The sequence below is a fragment of the Dermacentor andersoni genome, chromosome 1 (assembly GCF_023375885.2).
Source record: "Dermacentor andersoni chromosome 1, qqDerAnde1_hic_scaffold, whole genome shotgun sequence".
Lineage (NCBI taxonomy): Eukaryota > Metazoa > Arthropoda > Arachnida > Ixodida > Ixodidae > Dermacentor > Dermacentor andersoni.
In genome coordinates, this window is record NC_092814.1 from 174,172,024 (window position 1) to 174,199,226 (window position 27,203).

The 27,203-nt window shown below is 47.9% G+C and overlaps 1 protein-coding gene across 1 annotated transcript in view; it reads right to left on the bottom strand.

The window, feature by feature from the left end:
- The window catches only part of LOC126547201 (N-acetylated-alpha-linked acidic dipeptidase 2-like), an 80,981-nt gene extending 54,144 nt beyond the window's left edge, over window positions 1–26,837 (bottom strand). The window contains exons 1-3 of the mRNA XM_050195097.2: window positions 26,758–26,837; window positions 13,629–14,004; window positions 12,351–12,492 (exon numbers count right to left, since the gene is read on the bottom strand). Coding sequence (XP_050051054.2) covers window positions 12,351–12,492; window positions 13,629–14,004; window positions 26,758–26,791 — 552 coding nt within the window. The 5' untranslated portion in view covers window positions 26,792–26,837. The remainder of the gene's footprint in view (window positions 1–12,350; window positions 12,493–13,628; window positions 14,005–26,757) is intronic.
- Window positions 26,838–27,203: the final 366 nt, after the last annotated feature.

Here is a 27,203-nt window from a genome sequence, read left to right on the forward strand (position 1 = left end):
CGGCTCCTGAGCACTATCAAGCATATAAGCGCAGGGCGATGGCTCACGAAATAGATGCGAACCACACCGCAGTTTGTTTCGTCAACTGTTAGCCATACAACGCGCTCCTATACGGAGTTAGTACGGAAATACGGGACAACAAAACAGCTGGAACTGCGATTGTTTACACAATAAAGAACGATTACAGCAAACACAAATGTGTGAGTGAATAAAGGAAAAGGTACCTGCCGAAAAAGACGCCACAAATAGCAGAGAGCAACATTTTGTTACTCCTCGCCACAGTCATAAGGAAACCTACACGCAAAGCTGCAACAATTACAAGTCTACCTCCGGCAGTGATACAGGCACATAATGCAGAATGAAGTTATATTACGCTACGACGGCCTGCCAGTGTATTACGTTCACATATGTGATTTTAGGACCAGCGCACTTTAACAAAACGTGGTTAAATATATGTTTCAACTTAAATTCTAGTACGGCGGCTTCATAATCCCACCTTGAATAACCATTAACAAAACGCTTACATATGTTAACACCTTTGTTCACTTCCCTGTGGCACTCGACTACAGGGTATACTTGATGTTACACAATGAAAAGATTATGTGAGAGGCGCGGAAGACAAAGTGGAGACAATATTATCACTAGCAACGAAGTTGTCAAAACATTAGAATTTGAACCGAGTGGAAGGTTCCCGCCCGCAACAGTGTTACAGGAATTCACAAAACAAATATGGCTATGAGCTGGCATGAAATTTCCACAAAGTTAAGCACGCAGCTAGTGCTACTCTCGCTGGCGACCTAGCAAGGGCAAGATACAGAATCCTTATGGTAGAATTGCGGTCCAGATCCCACTGTATTATAGAGTTTCAATAGGGGCGTTGGCATAAGACTAGCATTCATGCTTTTCGCAGGTTCATTTTGCGGACGGCATAGAACACTGAAACTTGCACTTACCTCACACGGTGGCAGCGGAACGAATGTGTCGGACAGTGTAGTGACACAGGGTCGACAGGTGTGAGCGCCGTATCCATGAGAGAATGGATTAGAGTATTATCCCGGCGACATGTTGCGATTGTGCCACGAGGGGTAATGTCTCTGGAGGTTGTGTGTATGTGCGTGCACGTGGTTGGGGAAGAGGGGATGGGGTGCCAGTCATCTGGTCCAGCGAAATGAGGTCCCTTTTCTGACACGTTGCATGCAGGCTCCATTTTCTTAGCTAATCAATGTCACGGGGTAGAGATTGCACTGGCACATATTACAGAGCTTTAGATTAGGGAACGCGCAAGAGGCTTGCCCTAATTCCGCTTGAGTACTCCCGCAAGCCGCTTGGTTTCCAGTAAAACCCAAGGAGACTTCGGTTGTACTATCTTTTAGTTCGAAAAGTGTGTGCACTTGTCAAGCTTCATGTCAAGTTAGAAGGGTGGTGGTTAATGCACCAGCTGCTCCAGCGGAAGCAGCAAAAGAGATAACTTCAATAACCAAATCCGAGCTAGGCTCGAAGGATGAAAAAACGGTCGAGGAAAGCCCGCCAGCTGACCAGTTCAATGAGAGCGTATCGCCAGGGTGTCAACGTTCACCCCTGCAGGAAGAGCCCGCTGATGCACTCGCAAGCAAGACAGGGTCACTACTATCACCGGCCTCAAAGAACTTTGATCAGCTCTTACGTGTGGACAGAGAGTCACTGGCAGCGGAGCAAAAGAATGATGACAGCTTAGCTAAATTACACCACACAGCTAAAGAAGGCATTGCTAGGCACAGCGTGACGATACAAGAGAGAGGAGGATTGTTGTATCGGCACTACAGAGATCGAAAGGGTAGGATTCTAGATCAATTAGTCGTACCTACTAAGTATAGGGAAGACCTTTTGAGTCTCTGTCATGGAAATGGATGGTCCGGCCACCTAGGCATAAACAAATCAAAGGAAATATTACTTATGGAATACTACTGGCCTGGTTGTTTCAAAGACGTAGAAAACTTTGTAAGATCATGCGACGCCTGCCAGCGCTCGGGTAAACCAGGAGAGACATGGAAAGCTCCACTAAAGGTAGTGCCCTTAATAACAGAACCTTTCAGACGACTTGTGATAGACACGGTAGGGCCTCTACCAAAAACAAAATCGGGTTACAGGTACTTGTTTACCATGCTGTGTCCGGCTACAAAGTTTCCAGAAGCAATCCCTCTGAAAGAGCTCAGCTCCACCGCAGTAGTAGACGCGCTTTTGACAGTATTTGCACGAGTTGGGTTTACAGCTGAAATTCAGGCGGATCAAGGGTCAGTATTCACCAGCGCACTGACTTCCACATTCTTGTAAAAGTGCGGGGTAAAGTTGATACACAGTTCCGTCTATCACCCTCAGTCAAACAGTGTAGAGAGGTGGCATTCAGTGCTTAAGCGAGTTTTGCGTGCGCTCTGTTACGAGCACAAGGAAGACTGGGAGAACTGTCTGCCGGCAACTTTGTTTGCTTTGCAAACGGTTCCACATGAGGCTACAGGGTTCTCGCCAGCATAACTAGTGTATGGGAGGACACTCCGTTCTCCACTGAGAATGTTAAGAGAGATGTGGGAGGAAAGAGGAGAGAGTCCAGCAGTGGTTGAATACGTGCTAAATCTGCTGGAACGGCTAAGCGCAACCCAACTAGTCCAAAAGAACATGGGAGTAGCTCAAAAGAACGCCAAATTCTATTACGACAAGAACGCGAGGCTTCGTAGGTTTAACGCCGGAGACCAGGTAATGATCCTCAAACCTTCAAGAAAGAACAAGCTTGAAGTTCACTGGGACGGGCCCGTTAAAGTGTTGCACAAACTTTCAGATACTATGTTCTGAAAATGCCCGGTCGCAGGAAGGAGGTGAGGACATATCACTGCAATTTCATGAAGCCGTATGTAGAACGGAGCGGAGTCGTTAACTATGCCATCAAAGAGCAGGATGGCACTAGTACCAAGTTTAAAGAGTATAAGGCGACCTCAAACTCTGAAATCGGCCTAGAAGAAGTAGTAAAATATTCGGTAAGCTCGCACGCTCCTAGACCTGAGCCACTAAATGAGCTAAAAAGGGTGTTAGGGGAATATCTCGACAGATTCAGCGATCGGCCAGGTAGAACCGAACTAATAACGCATGAAATAGAGCTGACATCAACCGAACCCGTAAGATCAAAGCCTTACATGTCTCCAAGACAGAGAGAAATTATGGAGGTAGAGGTGCAGCGCATGCTAGAGTTGGGAGTTATTGAGCCCGCTGAGGGTGACTACACGTCACCGCCAATACTGGTAGTAACCCCCAACAAGAACCCTCGTCCGTATGTTGACTACAGGAAGTTAAATGCCATCACTAGGGATCAGCTGTACCCGATACCCAAGATTGAAGAACGAATTGAAAAAGTTAGCGCTGCTAAATACATTTCAACTATAGATCTCGTGCGGGGGTACTGGCAAGTTCCCCTTTCAGAAAATGCCAGCCGCTATGCCGCATTCATCTCACCTGTAGGCACTTTTCGCCCTCTCGCACTCAGCTTCGGGCTGAAGAACGCGTCATTTAGCTTCTCTAAGTTAATGGATATTGTCCTAAAAGACTTGCAGGAGTTCGCCTTGCCCTATCTTGATGATGTAGCAATTTTTTCGGACAGCTGGGAACAACACGTATCGCACCTCAAACAGGTGTTCTCACGGTTGTGGGAAGCCGGCTTAACGATGAAAGCGGAAAAGTGTACATTTGGTTGTTCACAGGTTACTTATCTGGTCCATGTTGTCGGCCAGAGCACGAGACGGCCGGCCGAGCTGAAAATAGCTACGATTGGAGAATTTTCTCAGCCGCGCACGAAAACAGACCTTCGTTCATTTTTGGGACTTGTGGGTACTATCAACGGTTCATTCCGAATTACTCGCAAATGGCAAGTCCTTTAACGGACGCCCTTCGAAAGGGAGCACCGAGTAGCGTACACTGGGATAAGGACAAAGAGAACGCTTTCCAAAGTTTGAAAACGCTATTGGTTTCTTGTCCTGTGCTTCGCGCGCCAGACTACACAAAGGAATTCATAGTTCAATGACGCAAGCGACAGAGGTATGGGCGTGGTACTTAGTCAGGTCGGCGACGATAACGAGGAGCATCCTATCCTCTATGCCAGCCGTAAACTAACTGTAAGAGAGGAAGCATACAGCGCTTCAGAGAAGGAATGCGCTTGTTTAGTTTGGGCCGCCCAGAAGTTGTCGGGTTACTTGTACGGAGCGAAGTTCATCTTCGAGACCGACCACTGTCCTTTGACGTGGCTCAATCAAATGTCACACAAAAATGGCCGCTTGCTCCGATGGAGTCTCACTCTCCAAGAGTGCAACTTCTCCGTTAGATATAAAATGGGAAAGTTGCATAGCAATGTAGATGGTTTGAGCAGGCTAATTAGAATTCTGCGTTTAAGGGTCCCGCCCAACTTTTAGGGTTACTATTGTTAATTTTGTTAAGCCAAGAAGATCCCCTCTCATTTAGCAGGATTCCCTCCATGATTGCTGAATTTGCCAGCACGAAATCGCTTCAAAAATTGGCATAGCGAAATGCAGCATTATTTTTCTGCACTTATGTTTTCTTTGAAGCCTAGCGGGCCTAAAGTGAGATCCAAGGTACGTCATCTCGGCGCAGAGCCGTGTTGTGGGGTTCGTTTTGCAGTTGCCTGTCCTTGTTGAATGTTTTGGGGAGGTGACATCATTACACAAGTGGTCGCTGCGAGCCAATGCATCACCCCTGGCTACCAGCCGTTCTCTTCCTGCCCTGCGGTTGTCAGCGCTGGACAGTCGAGATTTTCCGGGCCATGGAGGCGCTGTTAGAACGGCCTGCTGAGGTACAAGTTTTGCCAGCCAGGTTCGAGAGCGGCGTCGAATTTTCCTGGAAAGCCACCGCCACCCTCTAGCCACGCGGCGTCACTAAGTCTACTGTGTGCGGAGAACAATAAGCCGCGTCCTCGACCCTTCGTCGCGGGATTGCCGAGATGAGTTCGACGAACCAGGCTTTGTGACTGAACACACCCCTGCCGACCCGGTCTGCCGTGAGCAAGGGAGGTCCCTAGGGAACGTCTTCGGAGGCCCCTTCCCACGCACCGTTCCTGACGTAAGCTCCGAGTTCTGCGAAGTCCGTCTGCCCTCGGTGGGGTCCGTGAAACCGGTGCGGAAGCGTGTTCCGGACCGTGAAACCGGTGCGGAAGCCCTCCCGCTCAAAGGCGGCTCGTCTACGATGTCTGATCGAACGTTTCCCCCACCTAGGGATCGAGGGAGGACCGAGTGTTTATAAACCGCTGTTGTGCGGCTACTCAGTGTACTTTCTCTCGCAGTCATGCCAGACTGATGAACTGCAATGTCCTTATGTAGATACTGTAAATAAACCCATATTCCTCGTTCTCGATGAGAAGCAGTCTTTCCCTTCAACAATGTGCTCAGCGTGGATAAGTTGGACGATGGCATGGGCCAGCTACCATCTAATTCATGCCCGACTCCAATCTTGACAACTGGTTACGAGCGGTGGGATTGACCTCCCAATCCTCACATCACTTAATCCGAGGAGTGGTCAAGCGGCGCGGCGGCCTCGACGAATGCAGAGCCAATCAACTTGTAACAGCCTTTGCCTTGAATAAAGTCCTCTATTCACTTCCGTACTGCGCCCTTACGCAGACACAAATGCATCGCATTCAGTCGGCTTTAAACACTCTCTATAAAGCTGCCCTACATCTTCGGACACACGCATCCACAGCCAAACTATACGCAACAGGCCTATTTCTTCCTCTTGCAGAGTTCTTGAGCCTTCACAGGGATCGTCAACTGGGCCGCCTATCCAGCTCTGCGCAGGTTCATTGGCTACTGCAGCGGTTTGGCATCAGGCCCATTGACTTTCTTCTGCACATGCCTCAACGACTTTTTCTCAGCAACCTCCGCTGTGCCCCAATTCCATCTAATACGACCCCACATCTTCATGAGGGACGACGACAATCCCGCGCTCACTTCCACGACCCCTTCCCACCTGACACTGTCACATGCTACCTTGATGCAACGTATAACTAAACTTATGGCTCCACTGCTTGTGTCACAATGCCCACACCCATTGGCATTCCCATCACTTCTACTACTGACCCCCTTCTTACTTCCTACCTCCCCTATATCCCTTGAATTGGACACGATTGTCCACGCGACGCAAGAACTAACTCTTCTCCCTCCATCTCCTCCGTACCGCATTTGCTCGGGCTTCATGGCGGCAATCCAGGCCCTTCTCGACAACAGATTCCCCAATAATTTTTATGACATTTCTGACGCTCTCTCCCTTCTCTCCCCCGCTTTAGTCACAGTGGTGTGGGTGCCAGGTCATGCGGGGATTACCGGTAATCAGCTCTCTCGTGAGATTAATAGCCGGGCGCAAGTGATACCCTGGCCTTACCCACCCATAGAGGACAAGGCACACTCTGATAAGAAAACTCTGTAGCAGCACTATAAACACCTCCGGCATTCATTGCAGACCTCTTCCGCCATCCCATGCTTTACTCTCCACTGCCCAGGTACACACTCTCAGAGCCATCCAGTTCAACAGTTTGATCACTCCAGCACGCCTATATCTTTATCGTTACCGCTCCGACCCCTCATGTCCTAACTACCCCTCTACGTACTGTTACGGTTGGCGCGTAACACCCCGGGCAAAAAGGATGCTCTATCACCATGCCTCATCGAAACGACGGATGGATTCCTAATTTGCCTTGGTTGTCTCGAGTGGATGACCTGGCACCCCGCGCTGCTTACATGCCCCTTTGTGTGTGCGACTTTAGAGGGACCCTTTTCTCGAACTGTCAAGCTCCACAGGAGAACTTTCGCGAACCAACGTCGGCTAAAAGAAAGGATGAAGCCACGACGAGGACTTACAACGTCAGCAGGGACAATGGATCAGCCGCTTATCTATAACCAGACGCCCTTTCCGCGAACCAGCAACGCGCGAAAGAGAAGTGATACTGTCTACTATTCCCCGGACCGCGGACCGCCGCCAGCGGAGGCACTCTCGTGAAGACGTCAACTGGGACAATGGGTCAGCCGCCTATCCACAACCAGACGCCCTTTCCGAGAACCAACAACGCGCGAAAGAAAAGGGATCCGCCGCCTATCCCCGGTCAAGACTCCGTGGGTTGCCCCTGCGGAGGCAGGCTCGTGAAAGGTCGCCGGGTGAGTGGGTGCCGCCGCCAAGCACCGTGGGACTCAGTGCACATCACGTGACGTTGGCGTTTGCAAGATCCCGCCTACAATTTTAGTGCGCCTATTTAAGGGACCCCGCAATGTACTTTTGACTTCATTCTCTTCTCATCTTTCACCAACCATTGAATAAACCGTGCAAGTTTCGCACTAGAAATCGTCTCGTCCTTGCCTGGTCGCCATGGTCTACTGGATGCCTGCAGCCCACCGACAACCCCACGCTACCCAACAGTAACGTCGGTCGAGGTTAGAGAAACAGGCGTCGCAACTGATCGGCAGGGGTGGGGTACGCTACCCTGGAGAACGCAACAGTACGCAAATGTAGAGCATATACTTTTCTCTTGCACCGCAGCCCTACAATCATCTCACTACGCTAACCCCTGTTGTGCCATACCATGTGCCTATCATGGAGCTGCCATATTGCGTGCACCACGTGGATACCACGAGGCGACGGGAGCTGTCATACTACGTGCACCACGTGCATATCAGCGAGGCGACGGGAGCTCCCACTTTGCGACGCAAGAATTCGACGCGGACGACGTCATCACCCTGCCCCGCCTGCTTTCTGCCGACGAGAAGTCGCCAAATTGGTTCCTGCCGACGAGGAGTCGCCGAAGGGATTTAAGGGAGAACCGGCCCATTGTGAGAGGAGAGAGTCGCCTCCAGCCATTCAGTTGGTCTGATGCGCCTCTTGCTGCTTGCTACCTGTACGCTATCATCCACTATCTGTAGACATTGTATAACGTTTTTCGTTTCTTCTTCATCTGCGGAAAGAGTCCGTCTTTCGTCCTCCACCCCGAAGTCACAACAGTGGATGGCAAGCTGTGGGATTCGAAGCCAGATAACGCCTGCTACACCGCTCAACGCCTGCTACACCACAGCCACGAGGACCACCGGCGTCAGCTACTTTGGAGGGGTGAGTGCCCGACGTTTGCCTTTCGCATCGCCAGACCTTTGCCGCACATGTAAATACTAAGGACAACTGCTCAAGTATTCTGAAATGGTTGTAGTGGTTTTGTCTTAGTTCGCTTCAGGCCTTGCATAGATTTCCGGGTTCGGAAGCAAAGCTAATTTAGAGACTAAACAGGAGACAAGCCGTCAGATCGCGATGGAGAAGCTCAGGATACAGGACCTTCTTGATGTTTGTCAGGAGATGGGAATTTCGGTTGCCGCGGCAAGGCGAAAGAAAGCCATTCTGGACGTTATGAGGACCCAAGAGGTAACTGAGGAGGAAGTCGAAGAGGTTTGGGGAGAAATTCTTGCGAGGTAAAGCGAGAAAAAAAGGCGCGACGAGGCAGAGGAGCAGAAAAGGCGCGAGGAGGCAGAGGAGAGAAAAAGGCGCGAAGAGCGAAATCACGCTCTTAAAATGAGAGAACTGGAAATAGAGCAAATTCGAATCAGCTCGGCGCGTTCAAGTCCCCTTTCCGGTGGAGACGATACACCTAAACTGAGAATACAGGACCTGATGCTACCGTACAGGATAGGCGGTGATATCCTACGTTTTCTCGTGAATTTCGAACGCACGTGTGAAAAGATAGGGCTGGACGAAAGCCTTTGGTCTCAAAAACTTCGTTCGGTTGCCCCAGGAGAGGCCGCACGCAAGTTCTCGCACGCTTGTCTAAAGAAGACTACGAGAACTATGGAAGGGTAAAAGCCGCGCTTCTTCGCGAATGCCGCCTCTCTGCCGAGACATTTCGACAGCGGTTTAGACAGACAAAAAGGGGCAGCGAGTCGCCCACTCAGTTTGCGTATGAGTTAAAGTATAACTTAAAAGAGTGGCTCAAAAGTGCAGAAGTGTATGGAAACCACGACAAGGTGCTTGAATGCATACCACCGGAGCAGTTTTATCAAGTTCTTCCAGAGGAAGTTAGACTTTGGCTACAGGACAAACTCCCAGAAGTAGACCTAGAGAAGGCAGCGCAGCTCGCGGAGGAATATTACACGGGCCGAAACTTCCAAAAACCTATTCAGGAAGATAGGCTAGAAAAAAAAGGACTATACTCTAAAGCGATTTTCCCCTCGCAGCCCAATTTTGCCGAATAAGGAATCATCTACGAGCGACGAGTTCAGCAAAGGAGCGTCGACTAAGGCAGAGGGGGCGAGGGAAGGGCTAGCAGAGACAGCCCAGTCGGCTGGGGCCGCTAAAGCTAAGGCATACTTAGAGCGCGGGTTCGAGGCCCAGAGACCAATTATCTGCTTCCGTTGCAACAAGGAAGGCCATATTTCCTCAAATTGCACGGAGCAAATCGCGTTCGCCAGCATTAGCCATTCAGACGAAAATCTGAGGCTGCTCGAGCCATATATCCAGGAGGTCGTGGTAAACGGGAAAATGTGCAGGGCACTTCCCGATTCCGCCGCCACCATGGATATTACTCATCCGTCCTGTGTTTCTCCCGAGGACTATACAGAGGAATGCGCCTGGATCAGACAAGTCGCAGAAGAGCAAAGCACCTGCTTCCCAGTTGCCAGGGTCACCCTCGAAGGCGCTTTTGGAAGGCTGCAAACGGAGGCAGCCGTGAGTCCAAGTTTACCCCAACACTTTTCCTATCTTTTTTCGAACAAATCGGAACAGCTTTTAGAAAAGGAGGGCCGGTCGTTCTCTACCACTCTCGCTTGCATGGCATTAACGCGATCGCGGTCACGCCCCCTCTCAAAGAAACGTGAAAGCTCATCTTCAAACGAAGAAACTGACAATGTAACGTTTTCACAGCGACAGCCTAGGACGGGAGATACGGCTGATGAAAAGCAGAGGACTCAGACTTGTGACGGATCAATTACCGGATCAGTGACAGTGGGTAAGGATCCTTTCGAGACTCGGGGAAAACGGGGCACCTAGGGCTGAAGTGGAAGGTCCACTGCTTAGTCCCGCATCTTCTTGCTGGAAGCAGCTTAGTAGGGTTGAACGAGATACGGTTATCGCGGCACAGAAAAGTGACCCTTCACTTACTGTGCTGCAGGCTAATGTAAATGAAGCAGCGGCCCGAAAGAACATCTCGTTCTACACTAGGTCAGATCTCAAGTACCGGAAATATCAGGATTTCAAGGGTCGGACATACAGCCAGCTACTCGTGCCAGAAAAGTACTGACCACAGCTTTTAGAGTTAGCGCATGGGAACGCTTGGGCGGGTCACTTCGGTATCGAGAAGACAAAGGCTAGGCTAGCGCAAGATTTCTATCGGTCAGGATGCTGGAAAGAGGTTGAAACACTTGTTCGGTCATGCGACGCATGTCAGCAAGTTGGTAAATCCAATGACAAGTGTCAGAATTTCACTCGGAGCGAGACAGGGCAAAATATAAACTTTCTTCGATCGCCTCAGCTGTGTCTTGCCTGTCCGAATGACTGTTAGGAAATGCTTTGCAATCTATTCTTTAGCTGTTTATTCTCTTTGAATGTGTCTTCTTTGAGAGTACTATTTGTGGAGGTCTGTATCCCGGGCTCTTTATCAGGTGCGTGTTTCATGTTTAGTACAATGACCGTATGATGCTGTTGAGAGCACAGAGGGGTTAGAGCGTTTGTTTTCATAGTGTTTGGTCTCGCGTTGTGGAGAGCACTGGGAGGCCGGCAAAGCCATTTCCTTAACCCCATCAAGGACGTCACTCAATCAGCATATCATATACGTCGAGCCGCGTCGAACAGCTCGACTTCTGGATGTATTATCTGGCGGCGGGGGTGCTGTTGTGCCATAGCAGGTGCCTATCATCGAGGCGACGGGAGCTGCCACACTACGTGCACCACGTGGCTACCACGAGGCGATGGGAGCTGCCATACCACGTGCACCACGTGCATATCAGCGAGGTGACGGGAGCTCCCACTTCTCCGCGACGAATAAAAAATTTGACGCGGGCGACGTCATCACCCTGCCCCGCCTGGTTCCTGCCAACGAGGAGTCGCCGAAGGGATATAAGGGAGAACCGGCCCATGGTGAGAGTCGCCTCCAGTCGGTCTGATGCACTCTGCTTGCTACCTATACGCTATCATCCACTATCTGTAAACATTGTATAAAGTTTTTCGTTTCTTCTTCGTCTGCGGAAAGAGTCCGTCTTTCGTCCTCCACCCCGAAGTCACAACACCCCCCACCACTCCACTGCCGGGTGTGGTTGGCGTCGGCAGCCTTCTCCGACCAGCTGGCCATGATCCTCCTAACGGAGGAATATCTATAGGTTTTAGTCTGAGCTGGAATAAAGTCTTTTCTCTCTATATATATCTATATTTGACGTCCACTCAAAGCTTCGCGGCCGCACTTTCATCGCTGTGCATCGCGTTGAAACCGATGGCAGCTTCATTGTGCGCCGCCGCCCATCCGCGTGTCGTCTGCGGATAGGAAAATCATCGAGGAAAACGTCACCGACATGCTCAAACGCGACATTATCCGGCCATCATCAAGCTCTTGGTCGTCGCCTGTTGTACTAGTCCCTAAGAAGGATGGTTCTGCACGATTTTGCATCGATTATAGAACACTCAATAAGATCACGCGCAAAGACTTGCTGCACCCGATGCCACGAATCGACGATGCCCTTGACTACCTCCAAGGTTCTGAATATTTCTCAAGCCTCGATCTCCGATAGTTTTATTGGCAAATACGTATGCACGAAACAGACAAGGACAAAACCACCTTTGCAACACCAGACGGACACTTACGAATTCAACGTAATGCTGTTCGGGTTATGTAACGCTCCTGCAACATTTCCCCGTATGATAGACACAGGTGTACGTGGCCTGAAGTGGAAAACCTGTTTCTGTTATCTTGACAACATCGTTATTTTTCTTCCAATTTTCGCCAGCAACTTCAGCGTTTGGAGGAAGTTTTGACCTGCATTTCTAACACTGGTTTTCAACTGAACACTAAAAAGTGCAAATTTGCCAGCAAGCATATCAAAGTGATGAGCCACTTTGTCAGCAAGGACGGCGTTTTTCATTACCACTTTTAATCTAATTATAACATTTGAGAAGTTGATTAATTAATTAGAACTAATCATGTAATTGCGCGGAATGCAAAAAATAATATGAATATCTCCAAGCTACGGCAAACATTCTCTTCCTTCTGTCTAGCTACATGGCATTTGCATATTTTGATATCTTGGTGCATCACATTTGGGACACTGTACATATACCAACGCGCCGCATCTGTGATTCGGCGAGCTGCTCACCTTATTGTCCGACGAATCGTTCGCTCGACTCGTGAGGACCCGGTACGAGGGCTCCTTCACCACATCCATGCCGATGTCTTTCCAGTGAATAGCCACTGACTTTAACAGATCCAGTCCACCGGCGTTTCGTGAGGTCAGGTTACTGCGAAGGACGTGAGTTTGATCTGTACAGACGCTTCCCGTGCCAACATTCGCGCAAACACGACGGAGCATTGCGGCGCGACAACTCTTCGCTATCTTGCTATCTAACTTTCGTATACCAAAACATTCGTGCTTATCTCGTTTGTCTACTACAGTGACTGTGTAACGAAATTAATTCCGAAGGGTGGGTTGTTGCAGCATATTTTTTTATTTGTTTCGAGGCATCGCATTTGTAGAGCTTTGGCGCAGCCACAGTGCCCTCGAGTTGTTTTCTCATGTAACCTTTATGGAGATAACAGAAGAAGACGTGAGCTGTGGTGCGAGATGCGGAGAAGGGCATAAAACAAAAGACATATGGCGCTATTTGGCGTCCAATCTGGCCTGCCAATTTGTCCGTAACAACAGTGGCATTAAAACAGCTTGCCTATAGATTTCACAAGGCTCCAATATGTCCCAGCAGTGGAAGCACGAATCTTTCAGACGCGTCACAAGCCGTACACGACGCCATACCGCGACATGTGTCTCCTGCTTAAGTATTGGTCCTTCGTGACGCACCAAGTGTTCTTGCATCATATGTCCTATACCATCATCTGTCATATATTTCCAAGTGAAAAACATGTGTCGGGTGACTTGCAGCGTCAACCTAGATGACGCGTCCGGGGAGAAGCGCTGCTGAATGAACGGTTAAGCAAACTTCCGATACATGTGAGTTTGGGGGAAACGTTCTTCAGCATAACTTAATTCGCAATGCAGCACTACATTCGGTGCGTTCCGAATGCCTCTGGATACACGCTTACAGGCACACAAAAATTCTTTAATTTTTGCTGGTGCTTTTATTACAGTAAAGCGTAGTTCTTGTGCACCACTTCTGTCCCACAGCAGTAGTCATTATGGTTAAGAAAAACGAACGAGCGGGAACAGCGTATGACAATACCTTGGCTTCGAGGGATCACTCGAGTTCCCGACTCAAGGCGTTATTAACAAACGTGGCACAAACAACGCCACACGACAGACGTTCGTTGACGTATACGTATTTTTGGCCAGGACCAATACTTTAGCGACTTATGTGCTTGGTAGAATACATCTTGCTATTTACGAGGAAAACATGTGCATATGAGTGATATGAGTGGTGCTCACTGGAACTGGTTCCTGATGGCCTGCGCTGTGATGTTGTTCACGATGGCTTTGTAGATACGGTCGCGCTGGTGGTACTTCTCGGTGGAAATATGGTCGTGGATGCTGAGCAGGCGGCTCATGCTGTCCGTCACGACGGGTTTCTCACTCAGTTTGAACAGGTACCAGAGCATGAAGGTGGTCGCCACGGCGGCAAAAAGCACCCAGCAGATGACCCACTTGAGCAGTAGCCGCTCGGCGGGAGTGCGCGCGTACTGCTTGCGCTGCTGTATAGCGGCCTGGCGCACCTTTTCCGCCAGATTCGGCGACGTGGGGCCACCCGGCGACATCATGCCCATCGGTGACATGCTGGCGCGCCTCTGAAGGGCCATCGGCTGCCCTGCGCAAAACAACGCACTCTAGATGCGCTTCGGTTCAGCCTCACTCAGCAGGGAATGGACCACAGCACGGTAAACGACACTCCGAGTTGGGACCGTGGGGCCGTGCAGTTCATCTCTCCGGGAAATCCATTCGTTCTCTGTTAATTTTTTGTATGTCCATTTCAAGTTTGGCTTCTCAGCTTATTTTCCTGTCACGCGGGAGAACATAAGTGCCATTTTTTTTTGTTAAATGATGAATGAAAAGGCTCAACAGCGGTCGAACAATGTACATCTCAGGATACAGAGCCTGAAAGTCTGAGACATTCCTTGTTCGCGCAAGTTCCCTCGTCAAAACGTTGGCTAACCTTATTCGACCGCTGCTGATCATTTCATTCCCGTCTTGCTCTGAACTCCTGTTTTCTTTTTTTTTTTCGAACGAGAAGCGTCATATGAATAAACAATTCTCGGAACAGCACCAAAATTCGGGACGTGAAGGAGCAAAAGCCAAGTGACTGCGCTGTCACTTGTCTTCTGACTTTTACGAGAATGAACCAACACCAACTCACTCAACTTTCAATGCGATTGAATGAGAAAATGCGTCAGTAGTACGGATTAGTTCAAGTATACTTTGAGTAACTCGCTTACCAAGGTGTCGAATCAACCCCGAGCTTAACCTAAAGCCGAACCCGAACTGGAATTTTTGAAAGAAATCAACACTAACCGATATGTTTGGAATATGTGTGAACCAAAAACTAATCCGAAGCGAAAAAATAATAAATAATAAATAACGGTCATCTTCCCGGAATGCAATAATTAAAACATATTGGGTGACACAGACTACAAAGAAATCTAAAAGGCGTAAGATGTGCATAATAAAACAGCCATCTTTTTGCAATCGGCACGCCCTACTGGCGGTCTGTTGCGACTAGCAAGACGATCGGTATGCACCACAAGTTGGGGCAGGCGTTGTGTACTATATGCATAAAACTATGGGCACTGTAAGAGTTTTAAGACGATCTCACCGCTGGCATCCAATTGTAAGGTTTGTAGTCGGGCATGAACTATGTGGTAGCTGGCCCATGCCGTCATCCAACTCATCCACGCTGAGGACGTTGTTGAAGGGAAGGACTGCTTCTCATCGAGAACGAGGAACATGGGTTTATTTACAGTATCTACATAAGGACGTTGCAGTTCATCAGTCTAGCATGACTGCGAGAGAAAGCACACTCAGCAGCCGCACAACAGCTGCTTATAAACACTCTGTCCTCCCTAGATCCCTAGGTGAGGGAAAAACGGCAGTTCACCGCCAATTCGTAGCGTCCAACGTCATCGTAGTCGACCCGCCTTTTAGGGGGAGGGTTACACACTCTTCCACACAGGTTTTACTGACCACGCCGAGGTGAGTGGGTTCTAGGAGACACAGGGCTTGGCCCGGGCAGGGGCCTCTTCATCCCAGTGTTGACCCCGCAGACAATGGCCACCGCGGCCGTCCATGACTTCTAAGCCCCGTGAGACGAGCGCGCAAAACGTCTTCCAGGGGCTCCCCTGCTTCAAACAGCGGTCACGGCTAATCCACGCACAATGCTTGGTCCGCCGACCGCGTTTAGTCATAGCGGCGCCGAGGGTGTGTTGACGCGGCACATCGTCGTCTCTACGAAACGAGTCACCGCGGCAGGTGGTGAAGGCTTCCATGGTCGCTTCGGGGAAGCTCGACACGCTCGCAGCTGCAGTTGGCTGAGAAAACTTTGCATGTCGGCACCTCTGCAGGCCGTTCCTAACAGCACCTAGGCCATAACGCTTCCAGTTCCCAATTAAAGTCATACCAACAGGGTTCCGCGGCCGAAACACTTTTCGAGGGTCTTCGAAGAATCGCCGTTCGCGTTGCAACTTTATGGCTTGGTTAACTCGGGTAGTTCGAACATCAGCCGTAAAGAGAGAGAGAGAGAGAAAGAGCAAACGATCAAAGCACGCGCATATAAGGAAGCCATGCACAGCACAAGAATGATGCGCTCGCGGAGCGAACGCGGCACGCCAACTAGCATGAATAAAAATGATTGCTTCATACTTTCTACAATTATTACACTGCTGTCGCTCTTCGGCTGAGGTCCGCCGCCGATTCTATCCTTGATTTTAAATAAAATGTGGACGTAAATAACTTACGCGAGAGAATGTCGCTGTCCCGAAAAGCCACTCACTAGTGTCGCGAGCGGTGTGGAGCGAACCACCATGGGTATTGCGCGCAATAACTTCCATTTTCCTAGACGGCAGCTCCAATGCAACATTTGGAAGAAATTTTGAACCCGGAAAAAGATATTTTGCGGCACATGTCTGCTCGGCTTCAAGACATCCATTGCAGTTGCTCAACCATGTTAGCGCAGTCGAATCTCGATACAATCACGATTGAACAGAATTTCGTGCTGATACGAATTTTGAAAATGTCTCGGCCTGAATGCATTAAGTATAATGAAAGATGTTTCAGGATGACTGCAACGCTCTCCCGAGCCGCGGTGGATGATGCGAATATTTGCGCCACCTTATACGGCCTCTCACATTCGTCGTATAGTACGGCCGGCCGTGACGTTCAAGTTGTGAGGTCGGCTTATGAAATAGTGGACTTTCATGATCCTGCCGCAGACCTGCGCACTTGAAGAACGTTCACTTCACTGGCGGTGTGCAGTGAGCACTGGCAAGGTATAGATGAAAGAATGAGCGTGCAGCTTCAGGCATTCCAGAAATGTCTCCTCGACAACACTGATAAAAGAGCGGCCCAGAAAACCATCAGTGACTTCTTTAACCGAAAGTTGCCTTTATAAATAAACGAGAACGCCTAACCTTCACTTTCATGCTGCTATATCATTTGTTATTTCGGTTATGAATATTTGAGGTCTCGAGAAATTTGCATCATCGAAATTATATTATACCTGTACTGGGGTGTTATGCAGGAAGGCCCGAGTTTGGAAAAGTTCGGAATCTCCGCAAGGTCTGATGACGCCCTCCGATGAAAGAGCTAATAGTATCGAGACAAAATTGAACCCTCGGCACGCCTCCAGTTTCACTGGCTTATCTAGATTGGCTCTTCGGTTATCATTACTCGGGCGTTACCTCATGGGAGGCCGAAAAAGGTGAGTAACGTGGTAAAACCGTCGGTGCCTTCTTTCACTTGTTTATTGTTCCACCCAGTGAGTTACCTGTGTAGATAAGTTATAGAAAAAAATGTTATCTTTAAACGTACTTGAAAGAAAGGGTTGGCGTGAGAGTGCGCCAGATCTGCACTGTTCGCATTCGACGGTGGACGGACGGATAATGTCCGAAAGTGGAGACACGCCCGTCACGCGCCCCAGAAAGAGACTCGCGCCGAGTGTGTAGATAGACAGCGGGACAGTCACGGCATTGCAATGTTGCGTTGATAATAAGCGGCGCTGGCGTGTAACATTGCCCAGTCCTCTGTGTTCGAAACGAGGAAGCGGAGTGCGCAGGGTGCAGTCGTGTTGACATGCGTGGCTTTATCTCGACATTTTACTGTCTGCTGCTTTCGCGTGTCTAGCGCTATCTTTGTTCACTGACTGAAAACGTAAAGCGCACGACCAGACGAGGACGGTGAAAGCAGACGGGAGACACAAGAGCGCCAACTTGCTGCCGTCGAGTAAACTCAGGCGAGCGAGAAACTCGGGGCATCCTACGATGTACCACTGATTTCATTTTAATTTCTTCCTTCTTTGTTCAAACGAGTTGAATATGTTCCATAGTCTATCGGATAATTAGTCCGACGTAACTGATTTCAAACTTCCAAGTGTTCTTAGATAAATATTTGAAACCAACGCGGATGCTGCAAAACTTCGCTACAAAACTTCGAGTGGGCTCGGTGGCACCGCAAGGCGCACGATGCTAACTTTCGTGCTCTACTATGTACAGGCATTCCTGGGACCCGGCTTGCGCGGTGATGCCTCCTTTCCGGCTCCCTTCGGACACACTGCGTCTGTGACATCGACAGCATCGTATCAAGTTGGCCTGGCCCCTGTTGCAGCCATATCGCTCTTGCGGTTCGAATCGGCAACGCCCAACGTGATCCATCTTGATAAATGTTTCGGCAATCCAGCGACCTCCGAGGAACTGCATAAATTGGGACAACGCCTGCTACCACCTTATAGTGGGCTCGGTGGCACCGCAAGGCGCACGATGCTAACTTTCGTGCTCTGCTGTGTACAGGTTGGTGAAAAATATCGTCTTACGAAGTGTTTTAGAACCAGCTGTGCATGCCTGGTGGTGTTGCCGAGCCCTGCCTGTTTGTGGTCATGTTGTATGAATGTGTCTCGCATGGTTCACTTATTCCTAATTATGTGTGGCGACATAGAGGAAAACCCAGGTCCTGATTCTGATGTAACGGGTAATCTCGATTCAGATGTTCTGCAACAGATTTTACATACCGTCACAGAAATTAAGGCTTCCCAAACTGAACTTCAAATCGGTATGCAGGGCGTCCAAACACGGCTCTCTCTCATTGAGAACACACTCGCAACACTCAAAGACTGCAAAGAAAAAGTTGAAAAGTGTGAAACAACTGTTAGTGCGGTTCAAAAGCAAGTCGCACATTTATACAGTAAAATGGACGACTTAGAGAACAGAAGCCGCCGGAACAATATTGTGATATATGGTATTCCAGAAAGTAGCGATGAAGGCCCCGCATTTTTGAAGAACTATGTCGAGAACGAAATCTTCAACAATTTGCTCAAAGTAAAAGTAAAGACTGTGGAGCGCGTCCATCGCATTGGCAAAAGATTAACTAATCGACATCGACCCGTCATATTGCGGTTTTTTGATTTTGCCGAAAAAATGACAGTTCTGCGCAACTGTTCAAAGCTCAAAGGCACAGACTTGTCGGTGTCGGAGGATTTTTCGTTTGCAGTTCGTGAAACGCGTAGGAAGTTATGGGAGTCCTCAAAACCAAACCGAGCATGCGGTGATAAAGTTGTGCTTCTTTTCGATAAGCTGAAAATAAATGACACGCTGTACGCATGGGATAAGCACGTGGAAAAAATGATATCTCTTAAACAAGCGCGTTCTGAGATGACTGGTCACGAGGGTAATAGTTCAAATGCATGATGCCAAGAAAGAACACCGTCGTTTTCTTTATTGTGTTTCAACGCTCGAAGCATAGTGAACAAAACAGATAAACTAGAGGAGATTTTATTGGCTTACGAACCTGACGTTTTAGTGATTACAGAGACGTGGCTTCATCCCTCTATCCACGACTCAGAAATAATTCCAGAAAACTATAGCCTAATTCGCAGAGATCGTGATAGCCGTGGAGGCGGAGTGGCCATCGCTATAAAGAATGGTCTAAAGTTCCAAGAGGAACAAGGTATACCTAACCACGAGAGTCTCTTGTGCACAGTCACATTTCAAACCACACCTCTACTAATAGGTGGAGTATACAGACAGCCCGGGGCACCTGAAACTTACCTTACGGAATTACACAACTACCTCCTCGAGAAAATGCATGATCGGACGAAGCTAGTACTTGTTGGCGACTTTAACTTGGCAGGAATTGATTGGGATAACCTGACCGTCAGCAATAGGGAAGTAAACAGCTGCGAACGACTTTTTGATACCATGTTAAGTTTTTCTTTATCCCAACGTGTAACGCAACCGACACGCGTCCAAGGGCTTGTTTCTAATATTTTAGACCTTGCTTTGATTTCCTGCACAGTAGACACTGAAGTTAAGGTGGAAGATGGAATATCTGACCATAAATTGATTCTAAATCATTTTCCTAATCTTAGCCTGGCAAAAAGTAACACTGAAAATTCACATATAGTTATTAAAGATTATTCCAGGGCAAACGATGAAAGCGTTATTGATTACCTGGAAATGAACTTAGACGATTTTTACGCTGAACCTTCCGATGATGTCGAGAACTTATGGCTAAAATTTAAAGCGGCAATTTTTCACTGTGAGAAAACTTATATACCTACGAAACGTAAGAGGACAAGGCGAAGAAATCCTTGGATAACACGAGAAATTATTCATATGAAACGGAGACTGAAAAGAATCCGGAAGCGTAAATGCGATCCAACAGTAGTAGCTAAATATTACCACGAATTTAAAAGCTTGTTACGGCAAGCAAGAAATAACTTTTTTTCGCACACTTTAATGGATTTCATGACAAAACAACCAAAAAAATTTTGGCGTTACCTTGCTAAGCCGGACAGTCCAATCCGTAAGATGGAAATCAACAGCATCATTACTGAAAATACGCACACAATAGTTAACTCATTCAATTCTTTTTTCCAGTCCGTATTCACTCAAGCATGCCCGGTCCAAGTACCGCTTGTTCAACGTGACTCGGCTCTGCCGGAAATCGAGATAACCGAACGAGGTATCTTGAACCTGCTTCTACAACTACATGTTAAAAAATCCCCGGGCCCAGATAAAATCCCAAATGCGTTTCTTAAGCGTTATGCAGAACAACTTACCCCCTTTTTGCATAAAATATTTACGCTTTCACTGAAAAATGATCCCCGGGCCCAGATAAAATCCCAAATGCGTTTCTTAAGCGTTATGCAGAACAACTTACCCCCTTTTTGCATAAAATATTTACGCTTTCACTGAAAAATGGTGCAGTTCCGACAGACTGGCTTCGCGCTAGAATAACCCCAATTCATAAAAGTGGTAACAAACTTTCTGTGGAAACATATCGACCCATATCACTAACTACTTGTTGTTGCAAATTGATGGAGCATATCCTCAACAAAGCCATCATGGACTACCTAGAGTCTAAGAATATACTGTACCCTAAACAGCACGGCTTCCGTAGAGGGCTGTCCACGGTAACGCAACTCGCGGAAATAACTCACGACTTCGCTGGCATAATTGATTCTAAACTTCAAGCTGACGCAATACTCATAGACTTTGCGAAAGCATTCGATCGCGTACCTCATTCTAAATTAATAGCCATTAAGCTTGAATCGATGGGCATTAATAGCAAAGTAATAGGATGGATTTCGGCTTACCTTACAAATCGTACCCAGTATGTAAGTTTAGACAATGTAGATTCTGACTGCCTAAGTGTTTTGTCCGGTGTACCCCAATGGTCTGTTTTAGGGCCAACATTGTTTCTTATATACGTTAATGATATCTCTTCTTGTGCAGAACCAGGTGTAACTTTGCGACTTTTCGCAGATGATTGTGTCATTTATACTGCAATTCGTAGTGCTGACGACCAACTAAAGCTTAATTCTTCTTTACAAAACATTGCCCAATGGTGCAACACGTGGGGGATGGAAATAAATATCTCTAAAACAGCGTTCATCAGCCTAACCAAGAAAAAACGACCTTTATCATTTACGTACTATCTTAAAGGCTTGAATATTACACAAGTCGACAAAGTAAAATACTTGGGTGTCACATTCTCGCAAGACTTAAAATGGGATAAGCACATCACCGATACATGCGCCAAGGCATTCAAGCAATTAGGGTTTCTATGCAGAAGACTGAGTAACGCACCTCAGACCGTAAAATTAACTGCCTATAAAACTCTGGTCCGACCTATTTTAGAATACGGAAGCATAGTTTGGGACCCTCATCAAAAGTACCTTCGCGATAAACTTGAAAGATTACAGAATAGGGCTCTTAGGTTTATCTATTCAAAGTATTCTTGGCACGACAGTGTAACGGACATGCGCAATCAAGCGCATTTGGCAACTCTTTCCTGCCGGCGTCATGTTGCATCTATGAAGTTTTTTTATCTCCTCTTTAACGGACACATCAAAATCGTAAAAGACGACTATATTCATCCGCCTGGTCGTCGGTCTAGCAGGACGAACCACGATAAGTGCGTCCGGCCATTTAATACGCATTGCAATACGTTTAAGTTTTCCTACTTCCCTCGCGCTGTGAACGCTTGGAATGCGCTACCAAGCGAAGTTGTAAATAATCCAAATTTAGATCAGTTTTGTTCTCTAGTGGAGCAACTAATGGACCCTGTATAACTTTTTCCTGTTGTAAAACCCCAGAAAGTATCTTGTAGTGTTGTATTATTTTCGTGTGTACATTTTTCTCATGTATAGCATACGATACATAATGCTAAATTTTCTGTTTTCGTGTACGCGAGGCGTAACCATGTAGGTAATATAATATTGATGCACTTGTTGTTGAAGTGTTCTGATCTACCTCATGTTTTCCTGTTGTCTTCTTGAGAACTTGTTGTATCTTATTACATGCCTATGATGATGAAAGCCCGCTCCCTGTATGGGTCTGCAGAAGACCTACAGTATTGATAAATAAATAAATAAATAAACATTGGTGAAGGGGATGTGGAAAATAAAATAACGCAGAAATATTTAATCCCGTAATGAATGTTTCTTCTGAACGACGTTTGCCACATTAAATGGCCCGATCTTCAGGTTCATTGCCCTTGCTTTACACTCCCCATGCTCATGTAATAGTAAACACAGCCAAAATTCAGCCATATATATAACGAAACACAGATGCTTGAATTGCTGATTGAGAAACTAACAACAAAAAAGTCGCCATTTCGCCCGAAAGGCGAAGGATCGATTGCAATAGCAAATTAGAAGACAGCTATATGAAGTAAGGATAGTAGCTTTATCGGCTGTATAAACTTGTAAACATTCGTTTACTAACTAAATCAAACAAGCAAACATCGACACATTTCCCTCCATGACTGCGAAAACTCCTTGTCAAAATTCTGTAGTGAGGAAGCGCGGCAGCAGCAGCGAGCGAATTTAGCTTAGTGCTGCCTCTCACTTCAACGCGAACTAAGCGGCGAAAACACAGCGCACACGAAGCTATCAGCACTCGGCGCTATACTCGCGGACCACTTTTTTTGGCTGTGAAGCGAAGGCTACGGAAACTAAGCGCGCCTTTTTCACCGCTGCTGGAAGTAGTCCCGCGGTTTTGGTCCTGGTTCCTTACGTGGGATATATAAAACAATACTTTTTTGTTTTTTAAGCACTTAATTTGAAACGATACGTAATACTCACCAGTCAGGTATTTGTATTTCATTGTATTTTTAGTTTGCTCTTTCGAGTTTTCGCCCACCCGAGACCATCGCACGTTTTGCACATTAATCAAACGCAAAATAACGCTTTTGTCTTCTGGTGAGCGTTCGTCGCTTGCTGTCCCGCCAATCAACACCCCTGAGAGGCTGTCGACCAACTTTACCAACAAGACTGTTGAAACACACACACACACACACACGCACGCACGCACACACGCACACACACGCGCACACACACACACACACACACACACACGCACACACACACGCACACGCACACGCACACGCACACGCACACGCACACACACACACACACACACACACACACACACACACACACACACACACACACACACACACACACACACACACACAGTTTTTCCAGCGTCTGCGCGGAAAGCAAGCGAACCCGCCTGGAAATCGCAACCATCGGCATGTACAAACGAGTGGGCGAGCTGACTGCTGCTCCGGCTCTATACCGACGCCATACGGCTGCTTCGGAGCTCCGACGCAGGCTGAGATGCTCGCTGTTCAGAACTTGGTACATATCGGAAGTGAAGAAACATTGATTCACGTCGAGTTAATTGTATCTGCCTTCACTAAAGAGGTTGTGCGAGGTCGGCAAAACCGAAACCGTGGCCGAGCGCGCCCGGACTACATTGCGTACGAATGCAGTCATGTGCAGAAGCTTCGCCCCGTAGCTTTCGCTTCATAGCCAAGAAAAGTCCGCGAGTAAAGCTCTGTCCCCATCGCAGATCGCTTTCAAGATAGGGCCCGCGCGGCCGCGCCATACGCAGCAGCCGCAGGAGTAGAACGCCCCGCCCCCCTCCCTCCCCTCCAGAAGGTGCCTGGCGCGTGACGGGAGACAGCGCGCTTCCTCCCCACTTTCTACCCTTGCGAGCGCGATATTGAGCCGCCATCGTCGGCTCACCCTCGCACGCTTTCACTCGCACATATTGCATGCGGCGCGCGACGACGCTGTTATCGCCCTTGAATTTTATACGGAACATGACGGCGACGACAGAAATGTGCCTGGAGTTTCTATGTAATTGCTATCGCAATAAAATGAAACAGAATAAAGTAATAAGAATTCATTGTAGCATGTGGTAGTATGGTCGCAAATTAGCGTTACCTTTGCGTGTCACCTGTTTATAAGTAATGGAGCTAAATAGCTTCTATAGCAGCACCGTATTACGGAATAAGAAAGCCAATAGACAATAAGCCTTTAAATTTACATTTGCGCTCCTTACGGGTGCGTTTTGATTTTTGGGAAGAGCCAAAAGTCGCATGGGGCCATGTGCGGAGAGTGAGGAGTCTGACGATTCACCAAACTAATGAGCGTTGCCAAAAATATGGGATCACATAAGCTGCGCATGAGCAGGGGCGTTATTTAGGTGTAGTTGCCAGGTTTTCGAATTGTTCCTAGACACGAACACCGCAGGCACATGCTGCATACCCAAATCGTGTTCAAATTTGAATTCACAGCATCTTTGTTGCTACTAGCTGAGAAATTTCTCACGGTTGACCAACGGTCTCTCATTACCGAGCTTCACACTTCATATGCAATAGCGTCATTATGACTTCTTGATTACCCCCCAAGGCTCACTTAACAAGCATGTTTGGCCTTCCCTGAGGCGGCTGGACCCTATTTCTGCTTCATGAAAATCATGTCCACAGCGCGTCATCACCAAACGCTTTGAATCTTCCGAATTTATTCTACTTGATTATCACGAAGCTTTGCACACATATGTGCTATCTCTTTGTCCAATTCGCTGCGTCATTTTCGCTCGCTTAAAATCGCGTCGAGATGAGACGACAACACTCAACCACTCAACACAACTGCTCCGGCCTGCACATCAGATGCAAGCGAACGTCACCCCACCTAGAGGCTAAACACATCACAAGCTCTCCTGCACCGTGCCTTCCTCTCCATGTCGCACAGTGCGGCCAACCTGCACTCCGCAGTTTTCTTTAAAATAAACAGAGTCGGATGCTTTTCAGTCTTGCACGTGACGATCGAGCGCCTGCTAGAACAGCAGTATGTTCACCTTGTGCTGATTGAGCACGCAATTAGTACATAACTGTCTTTCTTGTAAGTAGAACTGACAGTCGGGCGAGTTGCTAAGGATGCATTTCTTCCCTTCTTATATTTTAACTTGTTTAACCACGTGTGGGGTATATATATTCCTGCGAATAAACTTGAGTAGAGAGTCGGTGCTTGTGTTTTTACTGTCATTTCGTGTTCGCGTCTTTCTGTGTCGCCGTTTCAAAGAAATGCACGTTCTTGTATTTTGAAAAATATTCAAGGTTCGTAGTCATAAAGCACAGCAGTGCGCAACGTCATGTGGTGGCAAATAGTGGTAGCGAACATGTTAGCTAAGGCGCCTAGTTACCGACAGTTCTTATGAGCAAATATGTTTGTGAACTCGGTTGCGTACTCTACTCAACCTGTCGTTTTTATAGGCATTTCATCTCGGTTGCACTTGCGGTTGTAGTTTGTAAACTGATACGGTTTTTAGATGTCATGTATTCTATGTATTTTCTATGTACTGCCCCCTTACTCAATGCCTCACTTTGAGGCCTGTAAGGTATATTTAAATAAATAAATAAATAAATAAATAAATAAATACTGTCACTAGAATGCTCTGAAATGCAAATACATGAATATATAAATTTTCACTGTACTAGTAGTTCTGACTGCCTGTATTTCAGGTTCAGTGGCTCTGCAAGTAAACGCACTAACAGCTTGGTATCATAAAGCGCGCTTAGCGGGAACTTAATAGCGTCCGACTTTTAACAGCATCAACGTAGTTTGCGTACTGGGAAGACTTCGTGAACTAAAGCGCTTGAGGCACGTCACCCCTTTTTCGGCAGATGACCCTATATAGTCATTTGTTTTCAAACGATACGTGTGACAGTGTTTCTTGAATCGCGAACGTTACAATGCGGCATTTTTTTACGCATTGGAGTGAGCCAGACTCTCAAAGGGGCGACGAGAGGGACTATAGTTGGTGGCTGTTGATATGTTTTTTGGTTCTTGCGCTATGCACAACACGTAGATAGGAAACAGAGGGATAAACGAATGGTTCGGGCATTCGCACACGAACAATGGACATGCTATCTGTTTGAGCCAAGCAACCGTGTGACCATCCTTTGAGTGTGGAGCTCCGGCGCAGCCGAGTGCTGCTCGGCGAGTTATAGGTCACGTGGGAGTCGAACTTGTGAAGTGACGTTGCGGAGGATCCAAACTGAAACCGGCGGCTGTTGGCGCAGTAGCCGGCTGGAGCCGTCTCAGACGGCTCGCATTAGGCGCTGCACAGCGCGCACTGTCTGCCATTGAGCAGACGTTGTACGACAACACGCACAACCTTCGGGTCGTGGGGGCCGCAAGAAAGAGAATATATTACTGTCGCCTGCAGCACACATAATTGCTGCAGGGCACTCTACTATACTGTTCGAACACTTGGCTGCAAATACATCTAGTTCTTTTTTTCCACTTTTTTTTAGGCAAACATGACCCGTAAACTGTCCTCGATAGCGCGAACATAGCGTACTCATCGCCTTAATGCCTTTTACCCACTGCCCGAACAGAATTCCGACAAAGCATATATGAACATGCAAGTGCTCGACAACGGCAGCCATGGTGATGCCATCTGGCCGACCGATTGCTCTTGCCACGGGCGCGGCTGAAACGAGCGAGAAAGCGATGGGATTCTTCCATCCGAAGGCACTCGGCTCGAGTGGAAGCACTCACCATAACCGCCGACGGGTAGAGGCGTGCGGTACATCCTGGTTGGGACCGCTCGCGGAAAGGCCACCGCTCCAAGAACGATGGCTGAGCCGCTTTTCTTCTTCCTTCCTCAGCGGCTCGCCCAACCACTCGATTTTTTATCTTCTTCCGTACACCGACTAATGCGGTCGAGCTGAGTCAACCAAACAATTAGGTTAATACTGTTTCTCCGGTTCTCATTATTCGGTTTAATATATCCCCTCTTTAGTTGTGAATTTGCCCGAGGGAATCCACAGCGGCGTTCTATTACTGGCCTTTTAGCTCTGTATTTTAGGCCGTGATGACCGATGGTTCCGCTGCTGTCACGGGTGATTTGGGCGTAGGTTTTGGTTTGGCTGCTGCCAGCACTTTCTACCATAGAAGGGTTGAGCTCGGCCTCTCATACATGAACGCGGCGAGCTTCATCCAGC